The following is a 16547-nucleotide window of genomic DNA, read 5'->3' on the forward strand; positions in this document are numbered from 1 at the left end:
TTTACACAGACACATTAATTTATAAACAAGAGCAATTTGGGTTTATGCTATTATAATAAACCAAATTAATCTGCCTCACAAAGTTGTCCAAGCAACTTTAATGCTCTCACTGCTCCTCTTCTGTGTTGTATTGGAAGTTCTAGCCAGTGCAATAAGGTAAGAAAAAAATATACACACAGATTGGGAAGGGAAGAAACAAAACTGTCTATTTACATAAGACATGATTGTCTACCTAGAAAATATCAACAAGTCTACAGAAAGGCTACTACAGCTAGTAAGTTGTTAAGCAAGGTTACAGGATACAAGGTAAATATACAAAGTTTGGTTGTATTTCTGTGTACTATCAATGAACACGTGGAATTCTAATTTTTTTAAATGCCATTTATATTAGCAGCTCCAGAAGCTGAAATATTTAACTTTAGGTCTGACAGAATATTTGCAGGATTTGTATGCTGAAAACTCCAAAATTCTTGAGAAAGAAATTTTAAAAGACCTAAATAAAAGGAGAGAGATACTATGTTCATGAATTGGGAAACTCGGTATTTTTTAAAGCTGTCAGTTCTCCCCATTTTGAACTCTAGAATTGACTCAGTTCCAGTTACAAGCCCAGCAAGATGTTTTTGTAGATATCAACAACTGGTTCTAGGTGCAAAGCACTTTTGAAATAGAAGGTTGGAGACTCACACGATAGAGGAATCTAGGTGACCAGTAAATGAGAACTCTCTGTACTGTTGTGGCAACTCTTTCGTAAGGGCACAATTACCCAAAACAAAATGTTTTCAGGATTAAGTGTAATTTATGAGGCCTCTAATAGAAATGGCACTCCCTGCCCTGCTGTTTCCCAGCCCAGATTCTCACTCCTACAATATCCTTCTGATATTTTATTTTCATATTTCTAAATAAAATGCTTTTTCTGCTTTTTTTTTTTATCACTTTTAGACGTTATCTATAGGCTTCCTTCTATGGAAGATTAAAATATGACTGTATAGCTTTCACTGTGACATACACGTCCCCTCCCCATCTACCCAGTATGGTTTTGCTTTTTGTTTAACATGTTATATATGCATATAAAGACATACTTGTTCACATTTACATGCACACATGGATGACTATGTGAATGCTGTTTGAGCTGAGCCATATAGTGTACTATGATTCTATTCCATTTCTGGTCATTTTTGTTTGTTTTTCTTGAGCTTATCATTGACAGTCATTTTCATTGCTTAGTTTTCTATGCACCTATCACTAACTCACCACAAGAATTTCTAAAAAGCATTGTAGTTTTTCTCCAAAACTGTCTACACATTAGATAATCTTCCAATCCCGTTTATTTCTCTTGGAGACACCACCCATGAACCCCTTTGTTGCTCTGCTCCCTGTGAGACTGGTTCTCCCTAGGTCTCCGGAGCCGCTGTTATCCTGGGACTTCCCATCACTGTGATCCCAGTAATCCCCTTTTTGTTTGGTCTGGTCTCTGTTTGCATGCTAGAGGCTTTTATCAAATGGGTAGAAAGTCATGTTTAATATTGAGGACTGAAAAGCTGATGGAAATTCTGTTTATCTGAGTGTATAGATCATCTGATGTGATGGAGGTATTTGATAGAGGGAGGTCCACGTGTCAGTATCTGTAGGTCTTTTTTCCCTGGGGTGATTTGTTTCTCCACAAAAGAAAGGCCCTTGTCCTGCCATGGAGTTCTGTGCTCGTGTCTCGGGGTGAGGGCTGTGCTGGAGAAGTTTTCCCTGCTACTTCTTACCACTGCTCCCAGAAAAGCCCGTCTGACTTTACTTTTGTCTTATTTCAGAGGAGGGTGGGCAGGAGGGTGGAGGTAGGAGATTTCTCCATTTCACCCTGTTCTACACCGCATTTTCAGAGCTTTCTAGTACCCCCAATTTCCCAGCCTTTCTGGGAATCTGCGGAGGGAATTGGATGCTTCCTACTGACTCCCTCTCTAGACGTTTAAGCTCGAGGTTTCTTTGCTCTTCTAAGTCAGTTACCATTTATCCATTTGCTTTGCAACTTTCAAAACATCATCAGCTTTTATCTGCAGTGGGCTCTTTTCCCATTCCTCTTAGCTCCATCATTTTAGTTGAGTCTTGTGAGATGGTGAAAATAAGTTATGCTCACTTTGCTAATGTGTACATAGTTGGCTTCATTTTCTCCTTTGTGTTTGATGTTATTCTTGACTTGCATTTAATCTCAGAGCCCTTGTCTGGCTTGGGTTCACTCTAGTTACACTCCTCACCCTGTTCAAGGAGAATGATTAGGTGGATATAAAATGAGAGAAAACCATTTGCATTTTGCCTGGTATGAAAGTAGTTGCAAAGTCAGTCTTACATTATGGAGAGCTGTCTCATCATTAACTATTAATCTAATAATAAGGCGAGAAAATGGGTCCTATTTAAATTCATCAACAAGGTCCAAGTTTTATGCGTGATAATTTTACAATGCCAAAAATATCATATTCATTTGCAGTGGATGCTGAAATAACTCAGCCTTCATTTTAAGGGCTATCCACATGGGATTTGATCCTCTGTATTCATGCAACCCCATTCCTTGCTTTATATAACTTCTCAGTTATTTTCATTCTATCACGTATATTATGATAAATATCTCAGGTTAACCTTTTATTTTTAACTACACTTGCAGCCTTAACTGCCATCTTGCAGAGTAGATTTTCCCTATTTTGAACACTCTAGTAAGGTAAAGATAAGTCTAGCTAATGAAAGAACTAAAGCAAAAAAATTTACACTCTATTTCTGATTTGATGATTTCATTACAATCAAATTAGTGTTTTTTGCTATCTCTGTACAATACTCATTCCTGGGATGCCTACATAAATTAAATTTATTAATTTACTTTCCAAAATGCTACTGTAGATGCCTTACGGTTTTATTTTTATAACATTTAGAAGTGGACAAATTCAGAGAACATACATTTTCTCCAAGAGATTGTTTAAATTCAGTTGATATTTTAATGTGGCTTACATTTGAACTCAAATGCCACAGCCATTTTTAAGACTGGTTCCCTGGATTCTCTCACTACTACGTTGTGTTTCTCACTATACTAGTCTTCCACATGCCTCATGTCTTGAAGTGAACCTGATTTTGAAACTTTCCACAATTTACTTCCTGGGCTAATCACATGAGTTTGTAGGGAACTAGTGTGTCTTCTGTAAATGATAACATACATCGACTGATAAGAGTAAGGTAAACACTGTTATTTCAATGGGTTATTTTAACCACCCATCAACCATGTTTGCTGTGTGTACAAACATGATTTCAGTGCAGAGTTAGCAATTTTCTAATACCTTCTTTCATTGGACTTATTAAGGTAAGGTTTTTTTGTTTTGTTTTGTTTTTTTGTAATGTTTGTTAGGCAGTAAAAATCGGGGAAACAAAAAGGGACTTCAATGACAAAATGCTTGTCTACACGCAAATCTATTGAAGATTGAACAGGGTCCCTGAGAACCCAACTCATTGCTTTCCGTCTCTCTATATCATCTTGGGCCCAGTGCCCATGGAGCTGTTTGTCCTGTCTTTTCTGGCTTGTCTTCGGATTCTCCTGCCCAACAGTTGTGCTTGCACTGATGTCCTCAGCACACAGGGGTAGGACAGGGTATATTATCATACCTTCCCTACCATATGCAGCCAGCCAACCCTATTTTCTTACCACTTCTTCCAAAGCTCCCTCTACTGCAGCCAAAAAAAAAGAAGCTACTTTAATCCTGGCTTGGCCCGTGGTGTTCTCCCTCTGCCGGAATACCCTCTCCCCTTCCCACTGTCTCTCTCTTTGCCTGATGGACTTTTACTCAGTTTAAATGTCGGCCCCTCTGTGGACCCTTTCTTGGTTTTCCTAGCCCGAGTTAGTTTGCTTCCTACCACAGGTTTGCACAGCCCTGCTTTGGAGGAACCAGCATTTGGTTGCTGCCATGCCTCCTGCAAGAGGGTAAACCCTTCTAGGTTTGGGTTTGGGTTTCCAGGACCCAGTTTGGACTCTTATTCATGGTAGGCTCTCAATAAGTTGTTCACAGATGAATGGATAGTGAGCAGAAAGAAATAGTTGTTGAATGAGTAAATGCATCTGTTGAAAGTAAGATCTGGGCCAGTGCTGAGAATGATCATTCAGATTCTGTATTCCGTTCTTGTCTTTATTCCATTGTCATGCTCACTTTTTCTTAGAAACAAAACATTGCTGTCTCATTTTGGGTAAGTATTAGATTTAATATATAAAAAAGGAGATATTTCAGACTGATAGCCCATAAATGGTTCTGAACTTTAGGAACTACCAAAAAGGAAGACTTAGACCTCATTCCTGCTAATTCAGCAAAAAAACGCTTGAGTTTTACATAGCAACTCTAGGGGCAAAAAAAAAAAAAAAAAAATGGATTTACTGAATGTAGGAAAGAAGGAAATTGCAGATAAAAAGATCAGTGTGAGTTATGTAATTCAGCTTGATTATTTTAGTTGTACAATTCTACTGGTACATAGAGACATACAGCTTTTCAAGGAGTTTGGTCATAGAGTAGAGATGAGTGCAGAATCTCAAATGTTGAATTAAAAATGAAAACATTGTTTTGATTACTTAAAAATGTGTGGGTTCTGGGGCTTCCCTGGTGGCGCAGTGGTTGAGAGTCCGCCTGGCGATGCAGGGGACGCGGGTTCGTGCCCCGGTCCGGGAAGATCCCACATGCCGCGGAGCGGCTGGGCTCGTGAGCCATGGCCGCTGAGCCTGTGCGTCCGGAGCCTGTGCTCCGCAATGGGAAAGACCACAACAGTGAGAGGCCCGCGTTACCGCAAAAAAAAAAAAAAAAAAAAAAATGTGTGGGTTCTAATGATGATGATGACAGCTTGTTTATGAGACGTTTTACTCTTCCAAAGTGTGAGAAGGATTTCCAAACATGGATGTGGAGAACTTCTCCTAAAAACATTAGCTAATGATAGAAATAAAGTTACACACCAAAAGGTTTGCTTTTTGAATTTAGGCTTATGATCTATCTTCTCCTAATACATGGGTTTTTTTAAATTAATAAAATTCTTTATTATTTACTAAGGATTGTCTATAATGACTCCTTAAATTGGAAACTGGAATTTAGGAAGACGTAATATTTCATATGTTTAGAAACGGGGTGGTTATCCTCACTAGGATAATAACCCAGACTTCTAGCCATCAGGAGACATTTTCTTAAACAAGCGTTTATTAATATTTGTAACATTTTTGTAACCTGAAGATTCTGATGGCACTTTGGTGTTCAAGATACATGTGCTTCGGATCAATGTAGTATGTAGTTACTGCTAGGGTTTTTTTGTTTGTTTATTTTGGTTTTGTTGTATCTTCAAACTGGTTTATTGTCCACTAAAAGCCTAATAAGTCTATAAAAAATGTTCTGCTTCTTCTCTCACTTATAGGTACTGTGGTCTTTGGAAATGGGTCATTGGATTTCCGAGGAACCGTTTGAAGAGTCAGACTACTTCCCTGCAGCTCCTGTAAGTCACATATTATTTTATGGTGGTAAACACAATTTGGTATTTTCCGGAAGTCATTATTAGCATAGATATACACTCAAGTTTTTTTTATTAAATCAAGAGCAATTATGCCTATAACTAAAAAGACATATTTGCGGAACTTAACACATTTTGTCTATTTGTGAGAATAAATGTGAGAATGTGAGAACATTCCTCAAAAAGTTGTGAGAAATGTAATCTCAAAAAATTTAATTATACAAGTCCTCAGGATTGAGAAAAACAAAAATGAAAGAAGACTAGATTCTTGAGAAGATACTATTATATATTGCTTACTGCCTTAAAAAATAATGCTGTTACTGTTAAAAGAGATAGAAGTGATAGGTATAAAAATTGTGGCCTGTTAGCATTGTGATGTGGTGTTTCTGTTTTGATGTTTTTCCTGAAACTCAGCTTCAGCTTTACTGATTTTCAGGTATTTCAGATGCTTAATGGGAAAGTTCCAGGTTCTAATTTTTTTAAAGATTAATAAGTAGGTAATTTCAGATTTAGTTGGAAGCAGGATTGTGCAGAAGTTGGCTTTTGTTTTCAAATGTTAACTGGTTTGTCACGTTTTATCCTTTCAAAAGATTAATACCTGAAAGGTAAGTGATGATGTGTAATCTGTGAGTGGTCTCCATGTTTTTTAATCGTTTGAGTATGCCATATGGCTATCACATAGTGAGAAGTGAACTCTGTCCTCCAGTCGCTGTGGTTATCTAGTTGTTGGGTTGTTTTTGTTTTCATTTTTGAGATTGCTGTTTTGATTTGCTCTGGACTTTATAAATGTTTTCTTAAGGAGAGAAAAAATTCCTCTCAGCAAGACTCTTTGTTTGAAATACCGGGTAAGGAGTTGAAGTGTAAAGTAAAAACTCAAATTCTCCCCCACTCGCTGTCACGAGAGAGTATACGTAACTCTGAGTAACATAGTGAGGTTTGTCTTTGAAACTCACCTTATCTGCCTACATGGGCAAGTGAATATAAATTGTGTTGTTGCCAATTTTTCCCGTATTATCATTTTCCCACCTCGGTGTCTGTCATGTGGTCATTGAGATGTCATGGAAATTTATTGTTTCTTTTGAGGCGGTGATATTTTCTTATTATCAGATGTTTTTTAGCTTGATACAAAGCTGTGTATAAATTCAACCTCTGCTAACCTTATGACGCCTTCTTACATGTAATAAGAGGAGCTGTTCTGGGATGGGAGGTTATGTTCTCATTAATATATTTGTTGGGAAAGTGCAGCATGGTGGAAAAGCAGAGGGCCTGACTTGTCCAGAGTCCGTAAGTTGCTCAGCAACACCTGAGCGTCGTAAAACTAAGCTGGGAAGAGGAGGGGGGTGTGGGGATAAAATAAATTAGATAAGAAAAATGGAATAAAGAAAAAAAATAGTGGTAGGACAGTATAAGGTGAAGACAGACACAGGTAAATGCTGGCTGCAAATTTGGCTCTAAGCTTCCTAGTAGCTGACTCAAAAGCGAATATATGAGAAATTGCTTCTAAATTATGAAGCATTACTCAAATGTTCATTAGTATTAATTGTACAATGAAAACTTCAAACGGAGTTAAAACTCTAGGAGTTTAAGGTTTTGCAGTCCTGAGGTTAAATCTATGCTCTCAAAATTTTCTGTAAACATTTGAATATGCTATAAATATCAGATTTTGGTTTTGCGCCCCAGAACACCTTTTTTTTTTTTAATTTGCTGGTGGTTTAATTCTAGTAAGATTTAAGTTAATGTTACTAACGCAAATTATTTTTTCCTGTAAATAACTTCCAGGGTGAATCCAGCTTGAGAAGTATAGCTTTGTAAGTGTTTTAAATGGAAGGGTTTTCTCAACCACAAACTACATTGTAGCCTACTTCCCTAAAATACATCTTAGTAGAAGAGAAAAAAGACTTTTGTATTAGAATAGTGAGTAAAAGGTAGGAAAGCCTCTTTGTCATGAAATTAAATGTATAATTTTCTTCATCATTAAAAATCAAGATTTTCCTTGTCACAAGGCACAATCATTTGTTTCAGAATCATATTACAATGTTGTAAATATCATAAAAGTTAAATGCGGTCATCTCACCTAATAAGTTATATTTAATTACTAAAAATCCCTTCATATTTAACAGCGAGGCTGAAAAAAAATGGTACAATCTTCATATATACTAAAAGAACACGTTTCTAGTAATAATTTCAGAGATCCTGAAAGTCTTCACCACAGAAACTTGAAATATATATATTTGAGCATTAACTTAAAACTAACCTATCAATGCCTATGCAAATATGCTGTTCTCAAAATGAAAATTTAAAGCCCCTAAGAGGAGGAGTCAAAATGCATTAACTATGTTTTTCCTTCTCCAAATATTAAACCGCTAATAACCACTTCTCGTAAAAATCCCTGAATATATAGTGTATTTTTATGGCTTCGAGAATTGTTCCTTCCTTTTAATTATGATAGTGGTGCTGAATTCAGGACATATGGATATTTACACAGTCTATAAACAGTGCTCAGAAGAATGCAGTTCCAAGGTTATCTCTACTATATGGCATAAGTGTTCTGTTTTCCAGTTATTTACTGATCGACTCGCACATAACATTCTTGGTTGTGACAACAGAGCCTGTAAATTGTCAGTCTCATTCGCAGGCTTAAATTTATCTTCCCGTAGGCGTTCTACCAGGTCACCATGCCAGGCTGTGGCTCGTTGGGGGTTGTGCTTCGGTTCGTTGAGTGATGCGGGTTTAAGGGGTGACGTTGATGGGGCTCTAGCTGGGAGCTCGCGGGTCCCCTCAGTCTGGAGCGTGGGCAGTCTGTCCGAGCTGGATAGGGCGGCAGCATGCAGCTGTGTCTTTCAGAGCTTTGGGATGAAGTCTTTGAAAACTGGAAGGCACTGTTCCTCAGGTGTGCGCAGGCATTTAGAAATCTGCTGGGCGGATCATCATGGTCGTGGCCTTGAGCGAGTAGCCGGACCCTTTCCAGTAGTACCACTTAATACCATTGAACTTATTTGTGTTCTGCCTCTGTGGGTAGTACATTCCATTCAGGTTGGAAGGACCACAGGCATCAAACCACCAGCCTGTGAAAGTGAAACACAGAAGGAATTAGGAGCCAGGTGGCCCTATCTCACCGCGGAGTTACAAATACTGGCTAATCCGAGAGTCACATTCTGCTCATTTTAAGCAGGTGTGTCCGGGCCTTCTTGAGAGTGGAGGGTGCCACCCTGGCAGGTGGCAGTGTGGTTTTCCACCTCTACACTGGTGGAACCGTAGCCCCTGGGGCACATGTTTTTACGTGCTTTCTTACTTCTCTTCCCCTGTGCTGTGGGGAAGGGCCAGTCACCCACAGACATGACTAGGAGACCCACAGGACAGTGGAAAGTGTGGAAAAGTCAGAGCCCTAAGAATCGATGGGTGGCTCTCATCGGCCCAGGGTCACCTTCCATCCGGTGCCAGCAACACGGTGGACCAGGCTGCTTCAGGCTCCCCTCCGCCTAACAAAGAATATCTTTTTGGGACTTCCCTGGTGGAGCAGTGGTTAAGAACCCCCACTGCCAATGCAGGGGACACGGGTTCGGGCCCTGGTCCAGGAAGATCCCAGATGCCGCAGAGCAGCTAAGCCCGTGTGCCACAAATACTGAGCCTGCTCTCTAGGGCCCGCGAGCCACAACTACTGAGCCCATGCGCCACAACTACTGAACCTGTGCTCTAGAGCCCACGAGCCATAACTGCTGGAGCCCACGTGCCTAGAGCCCGTGCTCCGCAACAAGAGAAGCCACCACAGTGAGAAGCCTGCGCACCACAACTAGAGAAAGCCTGCGCGCAGCAACGAAGACCCAACACAACCAAAAATCAATCAATCAATAAATTTATTAAAAAAAAAAAGTCTTTTTGTTTCAAACGTAACCCCAAATTTTAAGTACTCAGTGGAGCTAGATAAAAAGGAAACGTTTAAGTCCCAGAGACAGAAAGGAAATGTAGAGCTATAGTGGTGTGTGCACTAAGGTAAAGTGGGGGACCTGGGAGGCCGCTGCATGGCACAGCGGTGGAGCAGTGGGCATCCACACCTACACCTGAAGGACCAGGCTTGGGCTTTTAATACCCTTACCTAGAGGCCCTGGGTTTGGGAGGGGAAGGAATGCCCTCAGTCTACAAGCATTAATCCAGATAAATCTTTGCAAGATTGTGTTGGAAGGACACATACAGTATGATGCCATTTATATAAAATTTTAAAATACAGAAAAAAATAACTATTATCGATCTCTCCATACCTAGTAAAAGAAATCAGTAATGTGAACGTTACAGGTATTGGTAGGGCATGTTTTATTTCTTTAAAAAGTATTCTGATGCAATTATTATATTATTTATACACTGAACTCTGATCACCAGTTATTACATCCAAGTGCCTAAATTGTTTCCTGATAGTAACAGCTCCATGACTTAGGTTGATGCAGATTAATGTTGATTTGATAAGACATTTGTGTGTGTGACTCATAAACCTTCAAAATATTCAAGAATATTGCAGATTTATAGATATGTCCATTCCAGAGCCTGTTGTCTGACTCAACTATAGAATTTACTGTCTATGCAAAAATCTAGCTGGTCATTATGCTGGTTTATCTGTGGTCCAGACCACGGCTGGGAATCTGACCTCTACAGTTGGGACCGCTCTGCTGTCTCTCTTGGGCTGCGTTTCTTCTCCCCGATCTCCTTTCCACTTCCACTCTCAGCCCTAAATCTTGATCTGAGTAAGTAAATATGTTGTTTCCTTGGTTATTAATGCACTGATACTCTCTTGAGTAGCTCTTGACATTCGGGTGGTCTGAAAACCGCCACCCTCTGCGTGGACATCTGGGCTCAGTGTGGGAATGACAGACAGGAAGCAGGATTCGGCGTGCTCCCTCCCCTCCCCGCCCTCCCCTGGTTGGCTTCAAAAAGGATTACTGTGGTGGGATGGGAGAGACAGGCAGCTTTTACACAATCAGCATAATAGCTTTCTCTGGTGAAAAAATTACTGAAGTAAGTATGGCTAATAGGGAAGACCTAAGTTACCAACGTCTATTTATACATGAAATATATTCTCTAAGGAACCATAGGACTGATTTTCTTAATGGAGCCTAATTCTCTCAGTATCATTTTAAAGACTTGAAAATTACTGGGTTTCAAATTATTTTTGTAAATAAATCCTTCCTTTTGTCCGTAAATGATTCTTAACTGCAGTACAAACACGTGACAAGTTTAGACCCTTTACTTGTTTATGCAGTACCTCGTATTTATAAAATATATTGACTGCAGCTCTTTCCTCTGGTTTTTCCTCTGGTTTTCCTGGGTGAGTAATGAATGAATTTTTGGTGATACAATTCATGGTCTCTACAAATTAAACCCTGCCAATTTCCTGTTTGCCTCTGCATTTCGTCTGCACTGTTGGCAGAATTTTTGTTGCTGATTTCAACCTTTCAGTGTTTTTAAGAACTAACTCCACAGCATTTGCCCGACTTTTTCCTGGTCTCAATCACAATTAACTGGTTTTAGTTATTCCACGTTTAAAATTTTAGGAATCAGAAGAGTAAGTTTTCTAACAGTTGGTTCCTGTACTAAGCTCTGAAATGTTTCTGAGAACTCATCTGGCCATTAAGTGACTGTTATACCACATTTGCTTATGGGTGTGGCCTCTTTTTGTTTGTGTGTTGTTTTTAAGAGGTCTAACATGAAAGGTAGAAGGCAAGAAGAACCTGAAGATAAAGGCCTTAAAGTGGACAGTCATTCATTTGAATTTGATGCACAGAAAAGGAGCTTGGTTAATTGCTTTCTGTGCATTATTAGTATTTGCTATATATTAATGAAATACTTTAAAAAAAAGACAACTGAAAAATCCTTGTTGGAACAATAAATTATTAATTGGAAACATTTCTATACTGATGAATCTATGTCCTTGTTTCGGTAGCCATTTTTAATTTTTAACCTTTTTAATAAATCAAAATGGAATTAGACCATCGTGCCAACATCTGATACTCAGCACAAACTCCAGAGAGCTTGCTGAGTATCACACGGCCCCTCTCCTTGCCAGGGGTAGGTCCTGAGGAGACACAGTTGGCCTGCTGACAATTCTAGCTCAATATCACATTCGTGTGTAAAACTCAACAGTCTGAAAAAGCGAAAAACAAATTTCCCTGTATTGAGCAAGTAAGTCTATTTATGAAATTGGGACATTGTCACCAATCACAGGTTGAAGTCCAAAGAGCCAACCTTTCCCTCTATGAAATCCTTTCTTGCCAATACAAATAGGAAGAGAGAAACGTCATCCCACCTCCTGTGAGCATTTGTGAACATTTGCAAATACATTTGTCGTTGTCTGCGTCCTTTGTGCTAAAATCGTTTCCTGGTTGGCTTATGCTGCTTATTTTGCCGGCTGTCCCTGTGAGTCCTTTAAGGTGAATCCTGTGAGCATGCAAAGAAAAAAAAAAAGGCAAAACATAATTGGCTTGGGTGGTTGATTTATCATAGTGGAAAGTTTTTTACAACGAAGAATTTCATTCTACAGAAACACGTGCTATGCTGCTCAGTGCACTAGTGCATACTCTGGACAAAATGTTTTTGCGCTGGTATAAACAGGAACCAACTTATCATCAAATCCTTAGGCAAAGAGGAATGTTTTCATGAAGCCTTCAACGCATATCACTTGCACAGGCATCAGCGGGGACTTGGGGGCCCTGTCATTTATTTTCCTGCTGCTTTCAGGTAAACAGAAGAGGGGAAAATACATCGTGATGGGATCCTCTTTCCAAGTCTCCAGGCGTCATCCATCTCTTGTAGAAATGAGAATCCAGGATGACTGGTGGGTGTGGGGAGGACAGCAGACAACAAGGGATGACCACTGAATGTGAAGTAGAAATCTAGAGAACTGTGTGGAAAAACAAATCCTTGTGGCTGCTTTGCCTTGTTTCTGAATAGTATTATAATAAACCTGCCAGACATTGAGAAAGAATAAGCGTACTATTAAGTTAGACCCTAGATAATAGCCCAGGCTTTTAGAAGATTGCAGAAACCTGGCTCGCCCCAGCACTGTGCCTGCCAAGGAGGAGGGAAGAAGGGCAGGGGCAGGTCTGTGAGCCCGACTCCAGGAGAGCCCCAGGCAGACAGGCTCTGGAGCTCGGAGCAGGGTCCAGGGGACGCGGTGCCTGTGTCGAACTCCATGTCACAGTGTGGCGCTTGGAGCGTGGCTCCCCATCCCAGGGACCCTCCTGCTGTACTTTAAGTGCCGCCACCGCCGCTCATCTCGGGAACACCTGCTCACATTTGCTAACAGCTATCTGGGAGGGAATAGGATTTCCTGGAATTCATGCTGGAGCAGAAGGTGGAGCTGAGAGGAAAGGTTCCCCAGGGGCGTGTCTCTAACCCGCCTGTGCCACTCACTGTCCTGGGCCCGTGCATGGAATGCCCAGACCGGCCCCGAGAGGCAGGCGCCACCCCCCTCTTACACGTAAGATCGCTAAGGTTCGGTTTGGAGGTGGGAGCTCGTCCACAGCCACGTGCTGTAAGTGGTGGAGCTGGGACTGGCAGCAGCTGGGACTGCACCTCCGTTAGGGCTCCACGCTGCTGCGCCCCTTCACAGGGGCGCTTGGTTATCGAGGAGGCACTTGTGAAAAGGGGGGCACGGGGGCATATCCAGTGAGTTCCATAAAGCGCTGGTCCTGAGTAACGTTGTGTTGGTAACTCAGATTTTTGTTTGTAGTACTGTAGCTCTGGAAGCCTCATCACAGGCCTTGATCGAATTTCTGAATTTCAGGGTTATCCTCATGCTTCAAAAATGACCCTGGGCCCTAGCACAGCCTCTGCATACCTGCTGCAAGGCCTTCTGTAAGTTCTGCTCACCCTTGGGATTTTGAAACACTTTAATTTCTGTCCAGGCCCTTCTCATTAATCGTAGGTAGGGTTGAGATGAACTACTCCCCGTGCTTTTCCTCCTTTGAACTCTCCTGTCTCCTCTGAACAATCTCAGTTCTACTGGAATGCATTAAATTTCCCCAAAGCAAAAGAAGGGAGAATACTATGTTTTATGAGTCTCTGTGAGAAAAGTTGTATCTTTTTAGATCCTTCTGCCATGTGGCCCATTGTTTTATTTTATTTTTTATTTTTATTTTGTGGCTGCGTTGGGTCTTCATTGCTGCGTGTGGGCTTTCTCTAGTTGCGCTGAGCGGGGGCTACTCTTGGTTGCAGTGCGTGGGCTTCTCATTGAGGTGGCTTCTCTTGTTGTGGAGCACGGGCTCTAGGTACGCAGGCTTCAGTAGTTGCAGCATGCAGGCTCAGTAGTTGTGGCACGTGGGCTCAGTAGTTGTGGCTCGTGGGCTCTAGAGCGCAGTCTCAGTAGTTGTGGCACACAGGTTCTAGGGAGCGTGGGTTTCAGTAGTTGTGGCTCGTGGGCTCTAGAGTGCAGTCTCAGTAGTTGCGGGGCACGGGCTTAGTCGCTCTGCAGCATGTGGGATCTTCCTGGACCAGGGATCGAACCCGTGTCCCCTGCACTGTCAGGCGGATTCTTAACCACTGTGCCACCAGGGGAGTCTGGCCCATTGTTTTAAAGTTGCCTTCTTGTAAAATTTGATTGTTAAGAATAGCCACGTTCTTGGAATTACTTTAAATTGGTACCCATTGCTTTTACATCACAGTAGAGTGAAAGGAGAGGTAATGCCAATATTTAATAATTAAATCTCAGTGTTTGTATAGAATTGCAAGAATGTTTGTGAAAAGTGACCAATTCTTAAGGTTTAATATACAAGTAGTTTTTAGTTTTAGTAAAAATAATCATACTCTATTGATGCATTTATCCCTTCTTGTAACGTGTATTTTTTCAGTTTTCCTACATTTGGGAAAAAATTCCTTTAGTGAAAAACAACTTAGCTGCTACATACAATTGGCATTCTGAAACATCTGTAGTTATTGTTTTAGTCACATCCCAGTTTTCTTATCACATTGACATGTTTTATTAGGATAATAATTTTTTCAGTGTAGTATCTGTTTTATACTGCCAAGTAAATTAAACTGAGCTTTAAACAACTGTGTGCTTTTTAAAATGGCATATCCAAAAATTGATTGCATTGCTAAAGGAAATATCTGTTAAGAACCATCGCTGTTTAAAATATTTTTATAATGTCAGCATACAAGGGTAATGACCCATATTGTAAAATCTTCTTATATAAACAGTCTAATCCTTAATTTTTGTGTGTGCTTTTTTTTTTTTTTAATTCCTGTGTTGTAGATTCCTAACTGTTGCCAGTTGAAAAAATATTTAGCTTGGAGGTCAAACAATGACCAACCACTCATGTCTAAAAATTCATTGAAGTTTTGATCTGTGGAGTCAACTTTGGGCTGCAGTGAGGCCCCAACACCTATTTCTTCATTCATCTGAGTTCCTGTCCACCCTGGACAGCCGGCTCTTTCTGTAATGAGAGCTGATGGGCTGTTTCACTGACTTCTTAAAAGTCATGTCGAAGCTTGTCGTACATTATGTTTTCAAAACATGCTTCTGAATTTTTGGTCCACTGTTTATAAAGCAGGACACTGGACGTTGTGCAGTTCTCAGGTGGCTGTCAGCAAGCTGGCTTTCGGCCCGTTTTTTCGTGCTGTCCATCGCGTGCCTCCCCAAGGAAGCCAGCTCAAGGATTTCGAAATTGTGGGTTGTTCCCAAACTACTCAGATCTTGGAATTTCTGTTGAGCAGAGGGTCTGAGTCGGGCATCAGTGGGATTTAGACGGGACGGCAGGCCAGTTGACGCCTGTCTCCTGTGACGTTCCTATGGAACTTCGCTTGTTTATTTCTGACTTCAGAGTTGGTGTTTCATAACGTGTGCTCCATGATCACCAAAACCCCCAAACACCACCAGTCCGAGCCCTCTAGACTCCCTCAGGGTGTGTTGGTGCCTGAACCCTTGTGTTGTGCCTTCTCAGACCAATTCCCGTGTGGCCACCAGGCCCCCCATCGCCCTGCTCTGCGCCGCCGTCGACACGCACGTCTGAGCCCCTCTCCCTGTAAAGCACAGGTGCACGTGCCTACTGCCCTTGCCTGGCACAGCAGGTTGTAGAGATCCCTTTGCTCTGTCTCTACTCTCTGGGCGCTTTAGAGCCAAAGAGTAAAGTCCCAGTCAAAATTGCCTGTGCTTTTCTTGGAACATTCAAGATTAGCTGTGTCCAGTGGGTGGGAGGAGGTAGGTAAATACTGAGGCAGTGCTGTGAATCAGATGATCTTCCTATAGCAGAGGGCAGAGGGTCTGGCTACCTACTGCCCACCTAATCCTTCCTCCTTTGAACTTGGCAACTCATCCTGACTTTGGGATGGAACATAACAGTTGAATATGTCTAAACTTCAAAAAGATAGATTTAACTTTTAAAACCTTCTGGAAGAAAACAGTATAGTCATGGGTATACATCTGTTGTGGTATTGGCAGGGCATTTTATAGGGACACAACATTCACCTGTTCTACAAACAGTTGGTAAAGACCCATTATCTGCCACACAGGGTTCACCTGTGCCCTGAGGCTACACAGCAAACACAACAGGCAAAATTCTGTCCTCATGAAGCCTTCCTTATATTGTCGAAATTAAAGTTCGAATGTTGAAACTAGAGCAACTTACCTAAAGGCGGCAAAGAGCTCTAAGAAACAAGATGTTTTTCCCCCTTAAGGTAGCCTATGAGTAATTTAGATTCTGGTTAATACAATGGGGTTCTGACTTTCTGGAGTCATCACCCAGCAAGTCCTTTAACTTTTTCAGTGACATATAATTTCCTTACCTGTAATTGAGTTCTTCGCTTGAGAGATAGAAATGGTCGTACAACGAGTAAGCCTCATTCCCTTCCCAGTCTTTCAGGTGTATTTTAAGCACGTAGCGTTTCTGATTAGTCACTTGTGAAACAAACTCATTTCCCAGCCAGTGTTCGCCTGAAGGGTTCCCAAATCCCTGAAATCGAAGTTGTAAAATTCACTTACTTCATTTATTTTTTCTTCATGTATTTGAAATCAATAGTCCATCAACTTAACACGGAATAACCATTCAATATTCAACAGAAATCCCTTC

The 16547-nt window shown here is 41.0% G+C and overlaps 2 protein-coding genes across 3 annotated transcripts in view; one reads left to right on the plus strand and one right to left on the minus strand.

The window, feature by feature from the left end:
• MCPH1 (microcephalin 1) overlaps window positions 1–16547 on the plus strand; it is a 229417-nt gene that overhangs the window by 94578 nt on the left and 118292 nt on the right. The window contains 1 exon segment of the mRNA XM_060001202.2: window positions 5404–5481. Within this exon segment, the coding sequence (XP_059857185.2) occupies window positions 5404–5481 (78 nt within the window).
• The window catches only part of ANGPT2 (angiopoietin 2), a 53910-nt gene continuing 44630 nt past the window's right edge, over window positions 7268–16547 (minus strand). For both annotated transcript variants that reach the window (XM_060001204.1, XM_060001203.1), the window contains exons 7-9: window positions 16264–16430; window positions 11789–11919; window positions 7268–8561 (exon numbers count right to left, since the gene is read on the minus strand). In XM_060001204.1, the coding sequence (XP_059857187.1) occupies window positions 8401–8561; window positions 11789–11919; window positions 16264–16430 (459 nt within the window). In that variant the 3' untranslated portion in view covers window positions 7268–8400. The remainder of the gene's footprint in view (window positions 8562–11788; window positions 11920–16263; window positions 16431–16547) is intronic.

Source organism: Delphinus delphis, chromosome 21 (genome assembly GCF_949987515.2).
Source record: "Delphinus delphis chromosome 21, mDelDel1.2, whole genome shotgun sequence".
Lineage (NCBI taxonomy): Eukaryota > Metazoa > Chordata > Mammalia > Artiodactyla > Delphinidae > Delphinus > Delphinus delphis.